Genomic DNA, 21852 nt, shown 5'->3' with positions numbered 1-21852 from the left:
TACAGAAAGGATATTTAGAAAAAAACTTTTAAGCTTGACTTTGTTAGCCATCAACTTGAATTTCTTATAAATATCATCCTAGAAAGAGAGTTTTGGTTTATAAGAAGGATGGGTTTCTTAAGCTTTAAGTCTGTTGTAAATATCAAGTACTTCCCTTTTTAAAGTTTTATAAAAAAGATTTAAAAAAGAATTAATTTTCAGTAGGTTTACATATTATTTCAAGAACTATCTGTACTCTATTCTTTACCATACATGTTTTAAAATATTATGGTGATTTTTCCTGTCCACTAAAATATAAGTGTTTCTCATTATTGTGAAGGTTTGCCTTTTATGGCATACTGCACCTTTAAGCAAAATACATAATGCACAGTCATCGGCTCTCACAAGGGACATTAGTTTCTGTGCAAGAATACTGTGACCCCAATTGGTTAACAACTTAGGAAATGTATATAAACACCATGTGGTGACCCACTTTTCTTATGTCCTTTGTACTGCTGGGACTTAGCCTTTTTCTTCTGTTTTGATGAACCTGACTGGCTTTCTCTTGACGCTGAAAAATAAAACGGAAAATTGGTACCAGAAAAACATTGTGAGCACATGACTCTAGATACAACTTAGATGAATTATCTTTACCGAGACAATTATGCTTATAAAAGTACATGATGCTTTGAAAATAAGGGTGCTTGTTCCTGTAAAACCCATGATACCAGACAGATTCCACTATTTATTCAATAAGCACTTATTATATACCAATACATTTTGGCCTATCATTTCAAACTCATTGAAACAAGTCTAGTTGCATTTGGAGGGTGCTCTTACTGTGGTGTTTCTGCCTAGAGTCATTATGTAACTGACTACTGGGTTCACACTGCTGTGGGACTCATGGTCTGAGTCTGTGATAGTGTTGTTGAGTCTTAAGATCTTACCTGGCAACCAATCAGACAAAGGTATATTCTTGTCCTGTGAGCTCACAAGATGACTTATGTGAAACAGTCCTCTGGAGAATTGCTGATTTTTACAAAAGGACACCTTTTCTGTATACCAACTTACACTGTGATGCCGGAGGTTGTAGCTGATATCCAGTTAACTGACACCACCCTACAGGATAGAGGTCAGGGGACTCACAGTCTACCCACTGATCATACTCTTCTTCCCATCCGTCAAAATGTATCCTCAAGAGACGATGAATAATTCGAGTTACTGTGGCTACACATATTAACCGTGGCTCCATGAGATCTACTGCTTCTAATTTCATTCCTACACGAAATCCGTGATTTGGAACATCCTGACATAGAGAAGCAAAACATTACCACTGGTGAAAAGAAGAAGGCATGAGTCCACTATCACCGAGAAAGGAAAAAAAAAAAAAGAAGAAGCAATGTAACCAAATAACCTAATTTAACCCCCCCCCAAAAATCACAAACAATTCTTTAATTATTAAAACATATGAAGGTGAAGTATTTAAGAACAGTTTAGGAAATGTATTCATTTCTATTTTACTCAGATTAAAAATGAAGCAAAGTCTGAAAACAAGCTTCATAATCTAGGTAAAGAAAATACATTGTTTTATTACTATATATTTGTTTATATTAATCTCCATTAAGAAATTCTAATATAAAGCAAAGACATTTTGATCAACAATGATTTGCATTTGTGAGGCATCAAAAAAATTCCACATATTATGCCATTATTTACATTTACCTTATTAAATAGTTTTACTGGTGCTGCAATGGAGCCAGTTTCCCTGAGGTAGTCAAACCATTTAAAAGGAAGTTTTGTGTAACCTGAAAAACACACCTGATTTAACTAGCAGTTCATTTAAAATTAGCAAAATAGTAAAATGCAGATAAAAAGTATACACTAAGATCTCAGACTTTAGGTTATATAATAAACTTTTAACTCTTGCTCTAATACTGTTGAATGCAATCATTCCTCCATGTTATAAGGATTTCCTTTCGTTTCTAGACAGACACAGGTGCACCTACTTACAGGTGCAAAAGTGTCTCCCTCCTGTCTACCACAGGAATTCCAGAATTTTGCTTGTAAGATCCTAGGCTTACGACAGTCTAGCATTTCATACTTCACAGTGATATTTTTCTTTCTTTGCAAGAAAGAAAACTGGCTGGGCAAATACTGTTTTTATAGACCTCTGTTTTTAGATTTTCACCCCTTCTTTTCTTAAGAGAAAAAACCCAAGGCTCTTATATTGAAATTAGGAAAGACACTGGTTAAGCCTTGAGAGTTATTTAAGGGTATGCCTTTTTTTTTTTTTTAAAAGCCACATGATACTCTAAAGATGGAAACTTGCTTTCCCTCAAAGGCTTTAGCCTGTATCTATTTTTAACAAAAGTTTGTGTGTGCAATTACCTACATCACCATCTCAATAGGGCTTAAAGAATACCAATTCATATTATAAAATGTACAGATGCTCAGGAAAAATTCTATACTAATAGAATTTATTAAAGCTAGCTAGAATACAGTGCTTTATATTTTTAGAGCACCCCACAGGTCTTGTTGTGTATACGTACGTTTATATATACATATGCACATATCAAAGGTGCACACAGCAGAAAATCCAGGGCTGTGTTAAATGATGTAAATAGATACCATGTAAAAAGAAGGCAAGGATGAAGACCCAGTGTACATATTAGGATGAAGTACCTCTAGGTGGAGTAAGTTCAATCATGTTAATTTCACAGAAACCAACAGGGAAAATAGAAGGGGAGGTTGCATGATAACAGAACCAGTCAGATCCATCTGCTGCTTCTGAGCCATCGATCCCAATCATCAGGAATCCATCAGCCAGCACCTTTTAAATTAAGAGAATTCCAAGTATGTGAAATTAGATACCACTAGTATAAATGTGATCCTTTAAATTAAGTGACATTCTCAAAGAAAGGAAAATCTGTGACATAAAGGTCTCTTCAAAGTGAAAAATGCTTCTTCACTGAATTATGTCAGTAACTGAAATGATAATGAAAAACCTCCGAAGAATGCAGTGTGTATCAGAAAAAAAGCAGGGTTACACAGAAGTGACTTCAGGGGTCTAGGACAAATAGGGCCTTTGCCAATGGCTAAGGTGCCGGCTGCTGTGGCCCCCATGAAACAGGGCTTGAGTGTTCCTCTCCAATTTAACGGTCTCGTCTCGGCAAGGCTTGGAGTCCTGATATTCAGCGTAACTTTCTTTCTTTCCTTCTGATTTAGCACACAGAGGAGTTTTTCCAAACCTTTCCCAGCTTTGTCAAGCCTCCGCTTTACCTCTTATGCTACACACACCCACGCTCCCGTGTAACAGAAACTAAGGCCGCCCTGCGCAAGGGTCCCCATATTCCTTTCTTTGCACCCCTGATGCTGTTAAGATGTAGTACCCTACCCCCACAAACTTTTCCATCTTGTCCGATTACTGCTGGTACTTTGCTCCAAAAACACTACTTCTTATATTCTAATGTCTCCCATTTTCCATTACATTAAAAAGATTTAAAAATACTTTATTTTGAAACAGTTCACACTTACAGAAAAGGTCCAAGAACAGTACGATGAACTCCTAGATACTTCGCCCAGAGACCCACTGCCAGGTATAAACTATGTAAGTCTTTGCAGTCTGATTTCTGTCCTGATCCTACTAAAAGGCTAAAATCACCAGTGGCCAAGTTTGTCAAATCCAGTGCCTTTCCCCCAACATGTACCCTCCTCAAACCTCGGCCTCCCTCAAGTATCCCATACCTACTCACTACTCTCAACTCTCTGAAACATTTTCTCCCGGACTCTCATGACATTACAGTTGGCTGACCTGGTCTCACCTCTCCTGTTTGGTGATGTTCCTGTTGGTGGCGTCCTTTTACCTCCAACCCTTACATTTCTTTTTTTTTTTAAAGATTTTATTTATTTATTTGAGAGAGAGAATGAGAGAGAGAGAGAGAGAGAGAGAGAGAGCACGAGAGGGAAGAGGGTCAGAGGGAGAAGCAGACTCCCCCCCGAGCAGGGAGCCCGATGTGGGACTCGATCCCGGACTCCAGGATCATGACCTGAGCCGAAGGCAGTTGCTTAACCAACTGAGCCACCCAGGCGCCCTCCAACCCTTACATTTCTGATCTTGGCCCTTTCCTTCCTGTTTTGGCGATGTCACCTATGCACATTGCTTCAGTAACCGACCTCCATGCCCACAACTCCTCCAGTTTTATTGGGAGTTTTTCTCCCTTGCAGGGTCTTAGTCCTGCCTTTTCCCTGCATGCTAAACACATCCTCTGAGAGTCTAGGCAGGGTGTCAAAGCTAGCTTCAAAGGTGAGAAAGCACCAGGTCCGAGGACTCCCCCTAAAGGTAGGCCCTCTATCTGTGCCATGAACTCTCTCCTTACTACACTGAGAACTGCTTTCAGGCTTCCTCTCTGGACAGTTCCCGTCTTACACCGCTTAACTTTTCTTTGGTATGACCTCTGTTCACACCAGAAAGCTTTTCCAAGCTCAGAGGGCCTGACCAAGTATTCCAAGCTTGCCATGATGGGGTGCCTGGGTGGCTCAGTCAGTTAAGTGTCTGCCTTCAGTTCAGGTCATGATCTCAGGGTCCTGGGATTGAGCCCCGCATCAGGCTCCAGCCCTGCATCGAGCCCCTGCTCAGTGGGGAGCCTGCTTTGCCCTCTCCCACGGCTGTGCGCCCCCCACCCCATGCTCTCTCTCTCCCTCTCAAATAAACAAAATCTTAAAAAAAAAAAAAAAAAAGAACCAAAGCCTGCATGACCTAGTTCCACATTATCTTTTAGTTTCTGTCCCCAGAGTGTCTTTCTCCTAGTTGTTTCTACTACATTGCACACACAGTAACTTCCTCTGCAAGCTTAACAGCTTTGCCTACACCTTTGGAAAAGGCTACCCTCACTCACATGAGCCTCCTTTCCCCTTTCCTAACTACAGCGGACCAGAGTGGGGACTAATTTCTAACCTTCAGAGGACCAAGCCAGAGGCTGGGCTCAGCTAGAATGTCTCTCAGGATTAGGATTAACAGACCCCGAGACTGTTGTCAAGTCATGGGCTGGAACTGAAAGCCTATCAAAGAGGGGGCGCCTGGGTGGCTCAGTCGCTAAGCGTCTGCCTTCGGCTCAGGTCATGATCCTGGGGTCCTGGGATCGAGCCCCGCATCGGGCTCCCTGCTCCGCGGGAAGCCTGCTTCTCCCTCTCCTACTCCCCCTGCTTGTGTTCCCTTTCTGGCTGTGTCTCTCTCTGTCAAATAAATAAAATCTTAAAAAAAAAAAAAAAAAGAAAAGCCTATCATACAGAACGGAGCTCACAGCCACACATGGAGACTGAGTGAGCAGGACTCTGACCGTGAAGAGTGAAAGACAAGTGGCAGAGACTCAGAGCAGAGAAGAGGTGGGACAAAAGAGGCCCCGGGAGACGGAGAGAATTCCTCTGGCTTTCCAGTTCTCATCCTGCGTGTCTAGGAGACTGCCTGTCCTTGGGATAACTTTCCTAAAGCGAACTTGAGTGGGTTTCTGTTCCTTATAAAAGAAAAGCCTTGGCCAGAATACTCCGTGCAACCTGTTTTATTTTCGGCGGGGTTCGGGAACGGTAGAGTGAGCGCCTGCACAGGGGAGGGCCGGAGGGCCGCAGGGAGAGGGAGAGAGAATCTTAAGCAGGCTCTACGTGTGGAGCCCGACTTGATCTCATGACCCTGAGGATCACGACCTGAATGGAAATCAAGAGTTGGACGGTCAACTGACTGAGCCACCCAGGCGCCCCTCAGTGCAACTTGTTTGATGTGCACTGTGTGAACAACTTTTCTCCTCCAAACCCGGCCTATGCTTTCCTAACTTAATGTTTTTGTGCACATTCTCTTTCTACAATAGTTCCCTGCATCTCTGCTGGGCTGTTTTTCCCAACCCTCAAGGTGAAGTTTTCAAATCTCTTCTCTTCTATAAAGCTTTCCCTGATTCCTCTGAGACAATGTGATATCTCCTTTATTTGAATTCCAACAGTACTGTGTACCCTTCTTAAGTCATAGTCGATCCTGAAACAAACTTTTTATATATCTTACCTTGTTCTACAAGACTATAAGCTTTCTGGAGTCCAAACCAAACCTAGTATGGCAAGTAATAACTAAGTAATTCCTTTATTTTTTATTTTTTTAAAAAGATTTTATTTATTTGACAGAGAGAGATGGCGAGAGAGGGAACACAAGCAGGGGGAGTGGGAGAGGGAGAAGCAGGCTTCCCGCCAAGTAGGGAGCCCGATGCGGGGCTCGATCCCAGGACCCTGGGATCATGACCTGAGCTGAAGGCAGACGCTTAACGACTGAGCCACCCAGGCGCCCCTAACTAATTCCTGAGTGAAGTTTGGTGCTATATTCATTCATTGGACCCTTCATTCTCATTTCATGGAACAGAACCTGGTACAATGGCACTGGTTTCCAGAAGTGGCTATCAGAATCACCTAGAGAACTGTATCTTTTTTAAACAAATACGTTATTGTGTGTAATACTTCTTGTGATTCTTATTGAGTAGGTCTGGAGTAGGTCATGGAAATCTGTTTTATTTTTATTTATGTATTTATTTAGTTTTAAAGGTAATTTTTTTTTTTTTTTAGATTTTTATTTATTTGAGAGAGGGAGAGTGCATGCACACGGGGGGCGAGGCAGAGGCAGAGAATCTCAAGCAGACTCTGTGCTGAGCATGGAGCCTGACGTGACCCTGAGATCATGGTCTCTGAATCTCATGACCCTGAGATCATGGTCTGAAATGAAACCAAGAGGTGGATGCTTAACCAAATGATCCACCCAGGCGCCCCAGAAATCTGTTTTAAATAATACTAGGTAATTCTGATCACTAGTCAGGTAAAGAGGAAGAATAAAACTTGGAGCTGGTCTCATCTAGCTGTGTGACCTTGAGCACGAGGGCCTGGGACATGGCAGCAATCATAACTGTTTTTAATTCTTTTGGCTCAAGGCTTTAAACTGGGTTGAAATGCAAATCACAATTTAAGCTACACTCCTATATAATCAGATTCTGATCAGTGGTTCTTAACAACGGCTGTACTGGACAATTACCTGGGGACTTAAAAAAAAAAAGCCAATGCTAGGGTCCCCCAGCAGACTGATGAAATCAGAACAGGGATGGGGTGGGCATTTAAGAGGTCTGGTCATTTGTATTTTTTTTTTTTTTTAAGTTCCTCAGGATATTCTGATGCCTATTTGAATTGAGAACCACTCTTCTAGATCTTTTCATAAAAGGAGCTTCAGAAGAGAGGAAAAAAAAAAAATAAAGTACTACCAAAAGAAGAAAAAGGCACAAAAGGAAAGAAAAAAAAACCCCCAAGAAACTGAAGATAAACTTGGCCATGTTACAATTCTGTATTGGATTAGCTTTGACGAGGAAGTAACTTAAATATTCTTCCTCTAACTCAGGATATATACCTCATAAATAAAGGCAGCAGACTCAAGATGACAACACGCTATAAAAAACACTGATATGAAAACTGAAATTTATTTTCCTGGTATCCTTCTCCCCAGTGAAGATCCAGATACATACCTTCTATGTCAGAAGGAATATGTTAAGGGCCTGCTTCTTCTATTACCTTAAACCCAGTTCTTACAGTTGCCATTTCTATGTTTGAAAACCTATAGTCTTACCTTTCTAATAGTCGCGACACATATTGTGGAAAGATTTAATGGGTCTATAGCTTCCAATTTCATTCCTTCCTTGAACCATTCCCCACTCTGGTCTACTTCTTTTACCTAAAGAATTACATGAAAGCACATCTACTGTTACAAATGTTATCATTTTAATAATTAGAATATTGCCAATTTGAAAACACTTATCAGATGAAAATACCAAATGCCTTCTCCTACCTACCTAATATTATAACTCAAACCTCCGTTAGAGGATAGAGAGAATTCAGGCAAATAAGACAGAATTTAAGAATAATTATAATCAATAGTTGTGACACCTATGGATCACAAGGTCTTAATCCTTTTAAGTGAATAAATGTAATTGTGATTTCCATAATGTTAGGAAAAAACCCACAACCCTCTTTCAAACCTAATTTACAAATGAGGGTTCTTATAAAAACTTCTTACCTTAGCAAATAAATGTGGTGGTGTATCAAAATGTCCATCCTGTTTCTTTGTAATATCTACAAGGAAAAGTTACATACTAATCTGTCAGCATTTGTGAGAAGACCAAAAACCACGTTTCTTTGAAGGTTTCAAACTCACAAGGTATGTATACTCTAAAACATGGCAGAAATACATGCCTTCTACATTTATGGTGAAAAATATCCTCTAATAGTCTTTCTCTCTTCAGAGTACATGTGCTATTTAAATACATTTAGCCAATCAGAATGATGGTAATTCCTTCGTTAGGGAATCACAACTTTAGAGGTATGCTTTAATGTGTTCAGTATTAAGTCTAACCACATTTAATCTTGCTCTTTTGATTAGAACTGAATGCAAGGGGAAAGGCTACCTTTAGATCTTTCAAATGGGCTGGCTAGGAAGAGTGTAAGACAACAAATGTAGTTGTGACCAAAAGTGCATTATATCTGAATTGAGAACAAGTGGAAGGAATATAAAGGAGTCAGGACACTGCTATTCTGGTGTGAACCTTCCCTAATTAAGGCAGAATGAGCAGCCGTGACAAGTAGAATGCTATTTCTGATCTCTGCTATTCTGCAGAGAAAAAAATAACCAAGTAGTATAATTTAGCCTCAAGGATGTTTTCAACAGGTGGTCTTGTGACAGGTGCTTACCAGATCTTTTGAATCGATGGCCTATGCTTCGAGACCAACCGATATGATGGATTAACGGGCTGTGCATATGGCACCAGAAGTCATCTGTTCTATCTTCACTCTCTTCATACACTAGTCTTAATCTTCCTCCAATTACACTTTCCACGACTGCCACTCGTGTGCGACACAAATGCCTCTTGTCAACCACTTCTACTCTCATGCAAGGTTTGAAAGGATACTGCATACTCTCTGAAACCTTAAACAAAAGCAGACAAAAACTGTTCGGAATTCATGACAAAGGTCTACAAATAATTTCAATACCGTACCATTAAAAATACTGAGTGCACTCGACATTAAACTAGATCATCTAGCTCACTAAATTAAAACAATTCCTTAAAAAAACTTCCAGGCTATTCCTTTTTTAGAGCTCTCAATCGACACTTCAGTCCTTTCTAAGATCCTGTCTTTACCTTCTGTGAGAAATCGGGAGGAAGTGTTTTGGCACCAGTAAGTCGTTTCACTAGAAAAGCTTTCCAGTTTGTATACTTATGCTGAATAGCTAAAACAAAAGAAATAACCAGTTACACTTTAGCAAAGAGTAGAATTGCTTCATAAACTATTAAAAAAAAAAAACCACAACAATTTTCCCTGTAACTCAGAGTATTAAGGTTCTGAAGAAGAGTAACAAAAATAGAGAAAACAAGTATATCTTGCCAGCATATAAGTTATGTGAAACCAGAAAGTTATTACTGTAATTTTGATATCACTCGAATATTACCATGTGTGACACTGCACTGAAGTACATATATTCCAACTGCAGTAGGGGTAAAGAGGCTGCTTACTTCTAGGAGGGACAAGAGGCTTTCCACTGGCTGCACACCAGCCAACTGGGTGGATGTCAGAGCCACACACATTGCACCAGAAGTCCAGCCCAGGGTCATTTTCAAATCCTTCATATCTTAAAAGGGCATTGTAACCTGAAACCAACAAACCAATCACCACATAATAAGAAAATGAAATGAAACCGAACAGGACCTAGCTGCCGGCAGTGGGTGTCAGATGTTAGTGTGCGCCCGCAGCAGAAGCCCGTGCAGGGCCTGCGAGCAGACAGATGGCCGCCCCTCCCCCACTCCCCCACTCGGAGACTGAGTTAGTAGGGCTGGGGGCAGAGTGAGAATATGCATTTCTAACAAGTCCCTGGGTGAAGCTGCTGCTACTGGTGTACCACTCAGGCTTTGAGAACTGTTTGTATAATGTCATTATAGTTTAACTGTTTTCAGAGCATGGCTTCCCTCCTTGTAATGTATTTTAATTTTACCCACAGTTTCTTAAATTCTAGAAAAGAAATTCTCAGTGGAAACGGGTGGGAAAGTCCTACCAGAATGTACAGTTTGGAAAATAAAAGAAAAGAAGGTTACAGTAAGTTGGTAAAACCTTGTCAAGTCACAGAAATCCAGTTAAAGTAACATTTCAAAGAGACTGCTTTGTCCATCTGCTTAGATGACCAAATATTTTTGGATAATTTGGATGTGGCTACCTCAAGCAGCAAATTTTTTCTGTCTTATTTATTTGGAAATAAAATGTGAAAATGCTAGGTGAAAAAGTTCAATAAACACAAGAAATATGTGAAAGGACTTAAAGACTGTACGTACTAAGCGAATGGGAAGCCTTACTTCTTAGAAAAAACAAAAAGTATATAATATCTCCTGTCTATAATTTAATAAATCTTCTGTTGGTAACAGATTACAATTTAATTTAAGGCCTTCAGGAGAATAAGAAAGGCCCAATAAACTTATGTTCCAGGCAGGGAGCTAAGTTCAGTCAGCATTTTCCTGTGTTAAGATCTATGATGAAAATTTATAGCATTAAACCTTTAGTTTTAAAATTCAGTAATTTAAAGAATAATTCATGAGTCTGCCAACTGTTGCTGAGCTCTAGTTCATGATTAACATCAGGCTCAATTCTAAAACGTCATTAAAGTGGCTTAAATAAGACATATGATGCAATTAGATAAAATCGAAATGTAAAATTGGAGATGGAAGGTAGAAATAATTCTTGGATATTAAACACATTGATCTTTAGAGCTATTTAAATGCAACTGGCTTAAACATCTAGGACCGAAAGAATATGTTGTTTTAAATTACAGTGTAGAGAACAACACAAGCATTTAGAGAATGCTTATAATAGCTGGAGAAATGTTTCAAGGAAAAGCTGGGAATTGAATTGGGTAAAATGTCTGTGCAAAGGCACAGAGGTGCTAACGTGCTCTATGAGGGAGGAGGGAGAACTCGCCTCATCAGAACAGAGAGCATTTCTGTTGGGAAGCAACCAAAACTTTGGCCAGTGGTCTATGGAGCAACTCATCAATAGCTGTAAATGCCAACCATCTCGATCCTTTAAGGACAAAGAAGTGATTAAAGATGCTTGAGCAGACAAAAAAAAAAAAAAAAAAAAGATGCATGCCTGAGCAGAAAAACAGAAGATCATCTTTAGTAAATCGTCTGTCAGCAGTACGTAATGAGCTGTGGGCAGGGTGTTTGGGGCAGAATGGCTGGAGAGAGGAAAGAAAGAGGAGGATGCATTAGATAGCTCTAGTTTAAGGACAACTTATCGGAGTAGCTGCAGGCCCCATCCCCGCCGCCTGATAAAGTACTACAGTGCCTCACTGCACCACTCACTGAGTGCCTCGTCACGGATGCGGTCAGCACTTGGCAGATGGCGGCTCACAGAATAAACTAGGTCTCATACTTCTGCATATCACCTGCCCATAATGTCTAACACAGTACATACCTAACACATTTATGTGATGAGCAATATGGAAAGCAGTGGGAATGAAGAAAAATAAACCAAGACAGATGAAATTAACAACACTAATTTATTTTTAGTATCATGGACCTTATCACTCTTCTTAGCACCTCAACTTTTTGTTACTTTTCAAAGTATTTCCCTATACCAGAGTTTGGCAAACTATATAATGGCCCACAATCTGGCCTACTGCCTGATGTTTTTTATAGTCTGCCATTTCAGAATGGTTTTACATTTTTAAATGGCTGAAAAAAATCAAAGGAAGAATAACATTTCATGATATGTGACAGTTACATAAAATTCAAATTTCAGTGCTTGTAAATCAAGTGTCACTAGCACACCGCCATGCCTATTCATTTACGTATTGCTACAGCTGCTTTCTCGCTACGATGGTTGAGCTGAGGAACTGTGACAGAGACTGTACTGCCCACAAAGCTAAAAGTATTTACCATCTGGTTTTTTATAAAAAAAATTTGCTAACCTTTGCCCTATTATCGTATTTATTATTTGTTTGGCAACACTTGCAAAATTTACAAATACGCTTTCTTACAAGTTACAAAAACATAACTGGCATTTTCTGGTAAATTATTACGTGTGCTTTCACCTGCTAATTTTACAATTCCAGCAATCCAGAAGACTTTGGTAGGTAGGCTGCAGTCTGTATTGGGAACTTCTACTCTCACATTTTCTGAGATATCACCCCAGCAGGTCCCCATAGGTGCCTGTCATATAAAAATTATTAAGTTATCATCTAATTAACATAAAGCCCAAAACACATTATTTAAAAATAAGCATTCCCATCAATAACGGAAATATTAAATTAAAAATGCCATTTAATTCATTCATTTTTCTCTAAAAATAGAGTTGTTATTTCCCTTTTCACAGAATTCTATTTAGAAAAAGCCAGTGTCAGGGGCAAGCTCAAGATAAAGACAATTTCACATATATTAGAATAGATCCATGTCAACTTCAAAATTCAATACTGTCCTAATATTAGACCTGAGCAGCAATTTTTGTAAAAGCTATCAAACTCAATAGATTTCACCGGATAGAGCAGAGAAACTTGTTATTTTTAATATACGCTGAATGAATGCACTTTACCTTAACCTCTAATTTTAAAGGGTCTGTCCAAAGAGCAGAAAGAAAAATAATTCCAATTGAGCAATGTGGTTTCCACTAACAGGAGAAACAAAACTTAGTTATCTGTATTTTCAACTTAAGTTAAATTCATAAAACAGAAGTATAGTCTGTTAAAACAGACATGTGGCAAAAGCACCTGATAAAGTTATTAAAAAGGTGGAGTTGAAGAGTTTTTAGAGATGCATACCATGGTAAATTGTTAAATAATTTATTATTTCTAAACAAAGAGAAAATGTTCAGTGTCAGAACTGGTAATCACTAGCCTCCACACCACATGGTTAGAATGGGGACTCAGAAAGCCGATTAAATGAGTATCACGAAGAGATTTTCCTAAGTCTAACATGCCCAAATTATAATTTCCATTACATTTTAATCCTTAAAACTTGAGGCCATTTACAATTATTTGAAGTTTATGCAACGGTTAATTAAATCAAATTAGTGAATTTAGGAATATAAATGCTGGTAATACTAAACAGTTTCTGTGGCCTTGACAATCAGCTCGTTATATATATAATTTAGAACCCTGAACATAGAGAAAAGGACTGGGTTAGGTTATAAAAGACCTGATAATACCAACAAATCAGGAAAAGACAAAACAGCTTCAGAGCTCAAAGATGACCAAACAAAGACATCTAAGAGTTACACGATCTAGCCAATTTGAACATTGGGTAAATGTCTTCCATGCAACGTTTCTCATACTTTGGTGGATGCCAACCCACAGGAGGATTAGCCTAAAACAGTACTCAACCCCTATCCTCTCAATAGTTCATGACATTTCTGAAGGAGAGGAAGAAAAGGTGAAATAATCCTGAACTAGAGTAAGTCTGGATACCAAAGACAGAATCAAATTATGGCTATTACTTTAAGTAGCACAAGCAATGAATATGCCTCAGTAACTTGGAGACAGTGGCCTATCTCAAATATTGGTGATTCTGGAAGGGCACACATAACTATCTCCCTGAGCTGTGCAAAAAAAACAGTACATCCATTATGACTACCTCTTTCTGCTGTTTTTGAACTGAAAGACTGGACTCTTCAGGTTCTGCTATCTCCCCCTACATCATTCTAGACTGTAGGGCCATCCCTATTGCCAGCAGATATGATCAGAAAAGGAGAGGCTGGAAGGATGATAGGTAACGCAGATTAAGCTAAGCTATATTAACATGACGACCATGTTTTCATTCCTGTGAGGATGAACCAATTAGAGCAGATAGATGCAGCTAAATGTATGCACTAAATTAAGGCAGGGTATCCACCCCTCTTTGTTTGGCTGCCAAATCTTGTGGAATGGGTTTATTTTTGGTTGAGAAGAAAGAAGCACAGTTATGCTGATAAACTGGGGGTTAGGTTGGCATACTACTAAGTGAATTTGGCATACAGTACTCCTCTTACAGCTAGATATGGCAATTTCACCAACTTTTTTTTTTTTTGGCCTTAACAATTATTTGCAGAAAATAACTTTTAGCCACATTTTATTAAGGAAAATAAAGTGTCAATATGCTCACTTAAAAAATAAGGACAATATTCACTTTATTGGGGTAATGTTTTTGTCCCTACAGTCTGGATTGGTATAGGAGAAAGTAGCAGAAAGTGACATTTGTTCTTGCCTGTAAGGTTGTGGTTCTGCTAGACCCTCTTAAACCAATCCATATGGTTCACTCTAAGAAACAAAAAAATGAAGAAACAGAAACAACAAAAAAGAGCACCATAGTTTCTACATAGCATGTGCTCAATGTGTTGAAATAATAAGGTAATTTCACAGATGTATCTGCCCTTTTGTTTAAAATGAATACTCTTAAGTGTGGAAGACTAAATGACCCAGGGCTTGACAGCCATCTTCATCTAAGTCATCTGTCTTCTCTTGCTGGCAGGAGGGATACCTCTGAAAGTCTGGATTGGCATAGCATGAACTAGCAGAACCATAATTTACAGGTAACAACAAATTTACCTTCCAGACTCAGGACGAGAGGTCCACCTCAGGCTCCTCCCAAATCAGGAAGATCTGCTTCACCACTTCCTGCTCCAGGGCCACTCGTGAGGGCTATCTGGGAGCGACTCTCCTTCCCTGCAAGGTAAGCTGTCATCAGGTCCTGCAGGACATGGCCAAATCCAAATGCTGAGGGCTCCCCAGCACAACTGAATGATAACCTCCACCTGACTGTCATCTATAAAAAAATAACTGGGTGGGAAGTCTTATTTTCTGCAATTCAAGAACATTCCCAGATAGTCCAACAGCCCAGATGGCTAGACTCTCAGAGGGCTGATATACTGCACATATGATGCTTCATGGCAGAAATACAAATTTCCCTCCACAGAACTGCCAACCTATTTTGATAACCACCCACAATCTTCAACAAGTGGGCAGAGGCTAGCCCTGAAGTTGCACACAGGTAACCAAGAAAGAATCTATCCCAATGATGGTACGACAAATGTACAAAAAGCCACCAGTGAAAGACTAAAAGGCATAATGATTAGTTCATCTAGTAGAGAAAGATGAAATACCGTTTGGCCAAAAAGGGAAGAAAACATTCTAGGAAATTAACTGGAAAGAAAGTAGAACTCCTAAATGCTACCTGCTGGAACTGGTAGGTTGAAATAGGAAAAAAAAAATTGTTCCCTCTTTCTCCAGAAAGCCCACTCACCTTTTGATTTGAGACCAGAATCTACTTTTTGAGGTGGTGGCAGCAGGATGAAGGGGAGTATAAGGAGAGTATAAAAGGAAAATGGGATGCGTGGGTCGGAAGCAAGATTAAGAATGGGAGAATGCTATGTATGTGTAAAAAGGGATAGGAAGCAGTGACTACTAATTTGAAAGGCATAAAATAGCCCACAATTAAAAAAACCAACAACGTATTAAACCAATACTGTTTTAAGAATCAGGGGATCCCAACAGAAAATCAAGAACTACCTTAGAAAACAGACCAAAATTAAAATAATCTAGATTATTTAGGCTTTCTTTAAAACATAAAAATAAGACAGGTGATTTTTATTATACCAGAGTCCAAATTCTATTTCACGGCAAGACCCGTGACAACTAACTCAGATGAAGCACTAACAAATGCTAGAAACTAACTCAAGTTTTATTTCCATCAGAAAGAAATTCTGCAATCTAGAATGACATACGGAAGATTCTAACTTGAGTGAGAATGGACACAAATATTTCAACTTCCAGTGGAGTTGTGTGTATGTATGGTCAAGGCTAGGGGAAAAAAGGCAAAAAACAATTTTACTTGAAATGGATTATTTTACTAATAAACACATACTTGAGAAATGGATCGTTTTACTTTATTTATTTTTTAAAAGATTTTATTTATTTATTTGAGAGAGACAATGAGACAGAGAGAGAGAGCATGAGAGGGGGTTGGGTCAGAGGGAGAAGCAGACTCCCCGCTCAGCAGGGAGCGCGATGCGGGACTCGATCCCGGGACTCCAGGATCATGACCTGAGCCGAAGGCAGTCGCCCAACCAACTGAGCCACCCAGGCGCCCTGGATCGTTTTACTTTAAAGAGAAACTACTTTTATTGTACATACACAAACAAAAGGACTTTTGTTTTTGACCTTAAAATCCAAAAATATACTCGTGATATATGTTGTAAAGAAGTGCGGATAACCTTACCTTCTCAAACACCTGGCATACAGGTCAGGCGTCAAAGAGAGGATTAGAATATACCAAGTAAGTGATACCAGGTATCTTTGTGGAGGCAGTAAAGTCAGCTTTAAAGTTATGGTATACATGTGTACAAAGGACCTTTTTTAAAATAACAAAACTAAAACTATTATTAAGGGAGAAAAAAGTAGGATGATTTCTGATCTTAGCAGTAAGTTATCAACAGGACACCAGAGTATATAATCCGGTATCAAATGAAAGAAATCTCAAGTCTGTAAATACACGACTAAAGGACTGATTTCTATGTTTCACATCCACTTGATATTAGCACATTCTGGCCTGTGCTGTGATGTCTAGAAAGAAATGTTTTACTTGATTTTAAAAGGCAAGCAGCAGGAAATAGGACGGTTTCAACTTAAAAGACTACAGTCTTGGGGGGCCTGGGTGGCTTAGACAGGTAAGCATCCAACTCTCTTGGTTTTGGCTCCAGTCATGATCTCAGGGTTGTGAGACCGAGTCCCACATTGGGCTCTGCCCTCAGTGCAGAGTCTGCTTGAGATTCTTTCCCACTCCCTCTCAACGCCTCCCCCCACTTGTGCTCTCTCTCTCTAAAATAAATAAATAAAATAAAATAAAATCTTTAAAAAAATAAAAATAAAAGACTAAGGTCTTTCAAAAAAATGAAGAAGGCTTTAAAGCTCAATGTTCTGCATATACACATTGATCAACTGGAGGCTCTCTTGGGTTCAAACATAAATTACTAGAAGAAAATCACCTGTGAATTTTATGTATACAGTGTACCTAACTGGCATCAGTACTGCAGTTAATATTTTTGATTTTTCCATAGTTAGGATAGATATGGATACTGCTGTTAGAGGTTGTGAAAAAAATACGAAAATATATATAAAAAATAGAAAAAAATAGAAATATCTATTTCAGTCTGATACATATATCAGTCTCTGCCCCTGGTTCCTGGCACAGAGCTCTTAAAACCTTTGTAATTTCTTAAGTGATAAGAGCACTAGGAGCATCTTTTGTTCTCATATTTGGTCTCTGAGCCGGGTCCTGACACAGAGCTCCTAAATCCTTTGGAATCTCTTAAACTATAGAAGCATCTTTTGTTCTAATGTGGAGACTCTGGGTGGGCTCCTAGACAGCCTCAGGATGGGGGCTGGTCACCAGAAAGACCAGCCTATGAGTAGAAGCTTAGAACCCTCAGCCCCAGTCCCCATCCTCCTGGGAAAGGGAGAGGGTGTGGAGTTCATGATTGACCATGCCTATACGATGAAGCCTTCATCAAAATCCCAAAATATAGGCTTCCCCTGCCAACCGAAAGTAGATAAAATCATAACTATAACCATAAAACCTTTTGTAAGCTAAAATGGCATAAGGTGAGGAAGCACTTTTCATTTCCTGAAAGCAAAAATCTGTTTCTGATTTCTTTTGGTTAGTGAAAACAGGTACTAATGCAGGCCTTTCGTAAAAGTGAAGTGGTGTAAAGTGGACTTTCGGATAATGAGGGAAATCTGTATACGGGGTTCAGAGAGCTTCTGGGCTGGTGATCACATGGGGGTGCTAGGAGAGTGGCACACCCAGAGGGGGCGTGAAGTTCCATGCCCCTTCTCACAACCTTGCCTTACATATCTTTTCATATGGCTGTTCACCTGTATTGTTTATTATACCCTTTATAATAAACTGGCAAATGTTTCCCTGAGTTCTGTAAGCCATTCTAGCAAATTATTGAACCCAAGGAGGTCATGGGAAACCTGATTTACAGCCAGTTGGTCTTAAGCATAGGTAACAACTGGGACTTCTGACTGGTATCTGAAGTGGGGCTAGTCTTGTGTGGCTGAGCCCTTAACCTGAGGGACATGATGCTAACTCCAGGTAGACAGTGTCAAAATTGAGTTGAATTGTCAGACACCCAGCTGGTGTTAAAGAATTACTTGATGTGTAGAAAACCTGCACATCTGGTGTCAGAAATATTGTGTGGGAGCAGTGTATGAGTAAAAGAAGCACAGGAACATTTTTCCCAGGGGGGCTTAATTAAAAACTACATTAAAAAAAAAAATAACCCAAAACTTAAAATTATGGAAAGCAGGTTAAAGCCCAAAACTGAAAGATAATCCGGCTACTGAAAAAAGTAAAAAGAGTTTCATTTACAACAAGAGATGGACTAGATGAACTAGATGATTTTTAAGATACTTTACAGTTTTGTCACCATATGATTTAGGATTAATTAAAAGTGTTATTACTTAATTCAGTGGTTTCCAACTTCCAAGACTGCCAAGGAAGGGGAAGCCAAGGATCAGGGGCCAAGGCTCTGGCCACCCCACCCTTGCTAGATCAATCAGTGCAGCTTCCTCTTATCCTAACTACGTCTATTAGGGAAAAGAGTAATAATTCTGAAGCTTACAAAAATAAACCCCAAAAAACCAAAAACCCAAAAAAAAAAAAAGAAAAACTCTCAAAACTACCAAACTACCACCTAGACAAAATAAAAGATATACTAGATAGATGACAATCATGACATACAGATTTGAAGTAGGTAATTTAATAACAGTTGAGGCTCAATTTCCTTTGCTAATTATAAAAAAAATGTCAACATTGCCGTAACTGAGTGACTGAGCAGGAAGCACTGTGCATAATTACAGCAACTATCAAAGAGGACACAGTCCTACAATATACTTTGCAAAAACTTCATTCCCAGAAGTTTAAAGATAGACTGTGGGAAAAAAAGAGCTCCACTCCTGAAATCCTGTGATTTTAGAACTGATCACAATCATACTTAAGTGCCGAGAAATATAAAGTGTTTGTTTACCTGTGATCCTTACTCCAGAAGAAGCTGGGTTACGTTAAAGAAGCAAGGCACTCAGGGCTCTGACACTGCTCCCAGCCCCAATTCTTGGTTCAATCAGGGTAGTTCTGCTTCCACGTTACACATTGGATGTTTCTTAAAATTATGTTTGAAAAAGAATCCCCTATGAGCAGGAAAAGGCCCCCAACCTGTGCTCAAGTTGGAGACAAGGCAGATGTGGAGTCTGGCAGAAGTGGGCCTTACTGATGAACCAGTGTTAGGGCAGACAGTCTGAGTCTTAGAAGACTACAAGATGGATGAAACAAGGCAGGGCCTTGTTGAAAACAAAATCGGTTTCATTATTATAATAGAGATTTTCTTACAGAGAACTTTAATATACCGGACATGAAATAAAATATGCTTTTGGGATTTTGAAATGTTTTTTAAAAAAATACCTTGACTACTTACATAACACAGCTTTACATGGTTTATGGTATCAAAATATAAAAAAAACCCAGAATATTAAAGACAGGAAGAGAGATAAAGGCTATTCAGAAGAGACGACAAATGTTCCAGGTATCTGGGATGAAGGAGTTATTGTAACTGAGAACGTAATCTGAGTCTGAGTTTCTCAAAAGCAGAAAGAACTAGAGAGAGAAAGAGAAAGATCTGCTTTGCAGTTCTCTTTAATGTTGCTGTTGCTGTGTATTTATTTAACCTATTTCACAAATGTAACACTACTATCCACCTTACGGTGAAGTACATCACCTACTTTACACACTGAGTAAAGTCTCTAGGATCCCTTTTAGGCTGCTGCAGAGAGTCAGCATGCCACCAACAAAGGGGCTGAACAGCTGTACTTTCAGGAAAGAAAACTAGCAAATGAATGAACTCAGCTTTAGTTTACATTCTTACCACTGATTTCATATGCTTGGCCTTGATCAAGAGTCTGTATTGGCCGTAAACAAATGAAAATTCATTTGGGTTTCCGCAGCAAGAACTCAAGCTCAGTTTTGTCCACATGCTGTTATTTAAAAGTAAAGTCCTAACTTAACAAAATGTTTAGTGTAAGCAAAATTTCATTCATTAATTTTCTAAATTCTCTTTTCTTTTTGTACATAGTCAGTAGCAGAAAGTTTTTTTTAATAGCAGGCAGAACCTTTAAATATAAAGTAAATGCGTAGTAAGGTCAAAAAAGTATTGGAGAGAATTAATCACAGATCACTGAACAAAAAGAATCAACAGGAGCAAACTTATCTTCTTTTTTAAAGATTTTTTAATTTTATTTGACAGAGAGACCCAGCAAGAGAGGGAACACGAGTGGTGGGAGTGGGAGCGGGAGAAGCAGGCTTCCGGCCGAGCAGGGAGCCCGATGGGGGGCTGGATCCCAGGACCCCGGGACCACGACCCGAGCCGCAGGCAGATGCCCAGTGACTGAGCCACACAGGCGCCCCTAACTGATCTTCTGATAACGTTTTTAAAATAATTCTGAATTACTTCACATACTCTGTAAGAATCTACTTGCCAAAAAGAACATCCTGCAAAGGGTTTTCCAGTATGTATCACATATTTCAGCCCACAATGCTGTATTACTTATAGTTCCTTGTTTTGTGATTTTACCTTTGTAGACAAAACATAACTAGAAGAAAGAGCCTTCCTTTTCCGAATTATCAGGTCAGATCACAAAGATTTAGGTAACATGCACGAGGGATGGTTTGTATTACATTGGACCATACGACACTGCCAATACACACGATATACAAAACCAGCAAACTGTATATGGTTCAGCTTAGTATGAAAATTGGAGGAGACTAGTATTTTTCCCTATTCGAATAATTTCAAATTATAATTTCTTTAAAGGATGCTTTTACTTGTAGAACTTCTAGACATTGTTTTTTATTACTAATAAGTATAATAAAAAAGAAACATTTTTATGACATTGTACAAAATAAAGATCTTCTAAAGACAAGACACTTAGGTGTTATTCTGTCTTCAGCTTTAAACAATGACTAAGCATTTCAATAGGAGGTGAAAAATTCCATACTCACATGTTTAAAGCAGGTAACTGGAGCTGCTGTAAAGCTATTGCTATTGATGTAGTTACCCCAGCTGAAGCCTTCCATGGAGACTGCTGCTGAAAACAAATAAATTTAGGTATATTCCAATTCTCAAATCTTTCACTGACATGAAAATGTGAAATGATATAAAATTAACTTATCACCTTGAAAGGAAGTTTTCTTTTTTTCCTGTACAGATTTAAGAACTTTTCTAAATAAACATGAACTTTTGCATAGATCATACCTGCAAACAAATAGTTTGTGTTCCACACGTAGCACAAGCTGCTTGGGAAGTGAAGTAAGAAAGAGCTCTTCAGTAATGAGCAGCAAAGAACAGTGGAGAACAGAAGTGTTCAGGATAACAAAGAATGCCATGGCTGGCTTTTGGGTTTTTATTCCCACGCAGCTTTTACTGGGCACCTCAAACAGATTTCTAGCCAGTATCTGCTACTAATACCTTCAGGAGGGTTTTTCACTGCTTTAATTCCTGCTACATCTCCCTGCTTCTGCTCTCCTGTCAAGAATCTTCTATTAGAAATGATCCTTTCCTCAATCTCTTCCTCTTACTACTCTCTTCTCCCCACTCCCTACAAAGCTTGCTAAATGTCCTATTTCTTTGCTTTTTATCCCCACAATGCTCCCCACCATCCACAGCACAAAGAACCTGTACACAGAAAATAATAAGCCAAATAAAAAATGTTAGGGGTACTACCCCAAGCACTGTTAACTTGTG

General features: G+C 39.1%; 1 protein-coding gene across 12 annotated transcripts in view; it reads right to left on the bottom strand.

The window, feature by feature from the left end:
- MBTD1 (mbt domain containing 1) overlaps positions 1-21852 on the bottom strand; it is a 66141-nt gene that overhangs the window by 11858 nt on the left and 32431 nt on the right. For 5 of the 12 annotated variants that reach the window (XM_073883712.1, XM_073883713.1, XM_073883710.1 and 2 more), the window contains 11 exons: positions 21111-21196; positions 12122-12239; positions 9555-9689; positions 9183-9271; positions 8734-8968; positions 8063-8118; positions 7616-7720; positions 2662-2809; positions 1702-1784; positions 1051-1285; positions 473-550 (listed from right to left, as the gene is read on the bottom strand). In XM_073883712.1, the coding sequence (XP_073739813.1) occupies positions 473-550; positions 1051-1285; positions 1702-1784; positions 2662-2809; positions 7616-7720; positions 8063-8118; positions 8734-8968; positions 9183-9271; positions 9555-9689; positions 12122-12239; positions 21111-21196 (1368 nt within the window). Of the gene's footprint in view, positions 1-472; positions 551-926; positions 1286-1701; positions 1785-2661; positions 2810-7615; positions 7721-8062; positions 8119-8733; positions 8969-9182; positions 9272-9554; positions 9690-12121; positions 12240-14605; positions 14723-21110; positions 21197-21852 lie in introns of those variants that run through there. The other 7 variants (XM_073883714.1, XM_073883716.1, XM_025859440.2 and 4 more) reach the window with 3 other exon arrangements.

Source organism: Callorhinus ursinus, unplaced genomic scaffold, assembly GCF_003265705.2.
Source record: "Callorhinus ursinus isolate GAN/ISIS: 27379988/994484 unplaced genomic scaffold, GSC_fseal_2.0 scaffold52, whole genome shotgun sequence".
Taxonomy (NCBI): Eukaryota; Metazoa; Chordata; class Mammalia; order Carnivora; family Otariidae; genus Callorhinus; species Callorhinus ursinus.
Note: the sequence above shows the minus strand (reverse complement) of the source record. Positions and strands in the feature narration are given on the sequence as shown.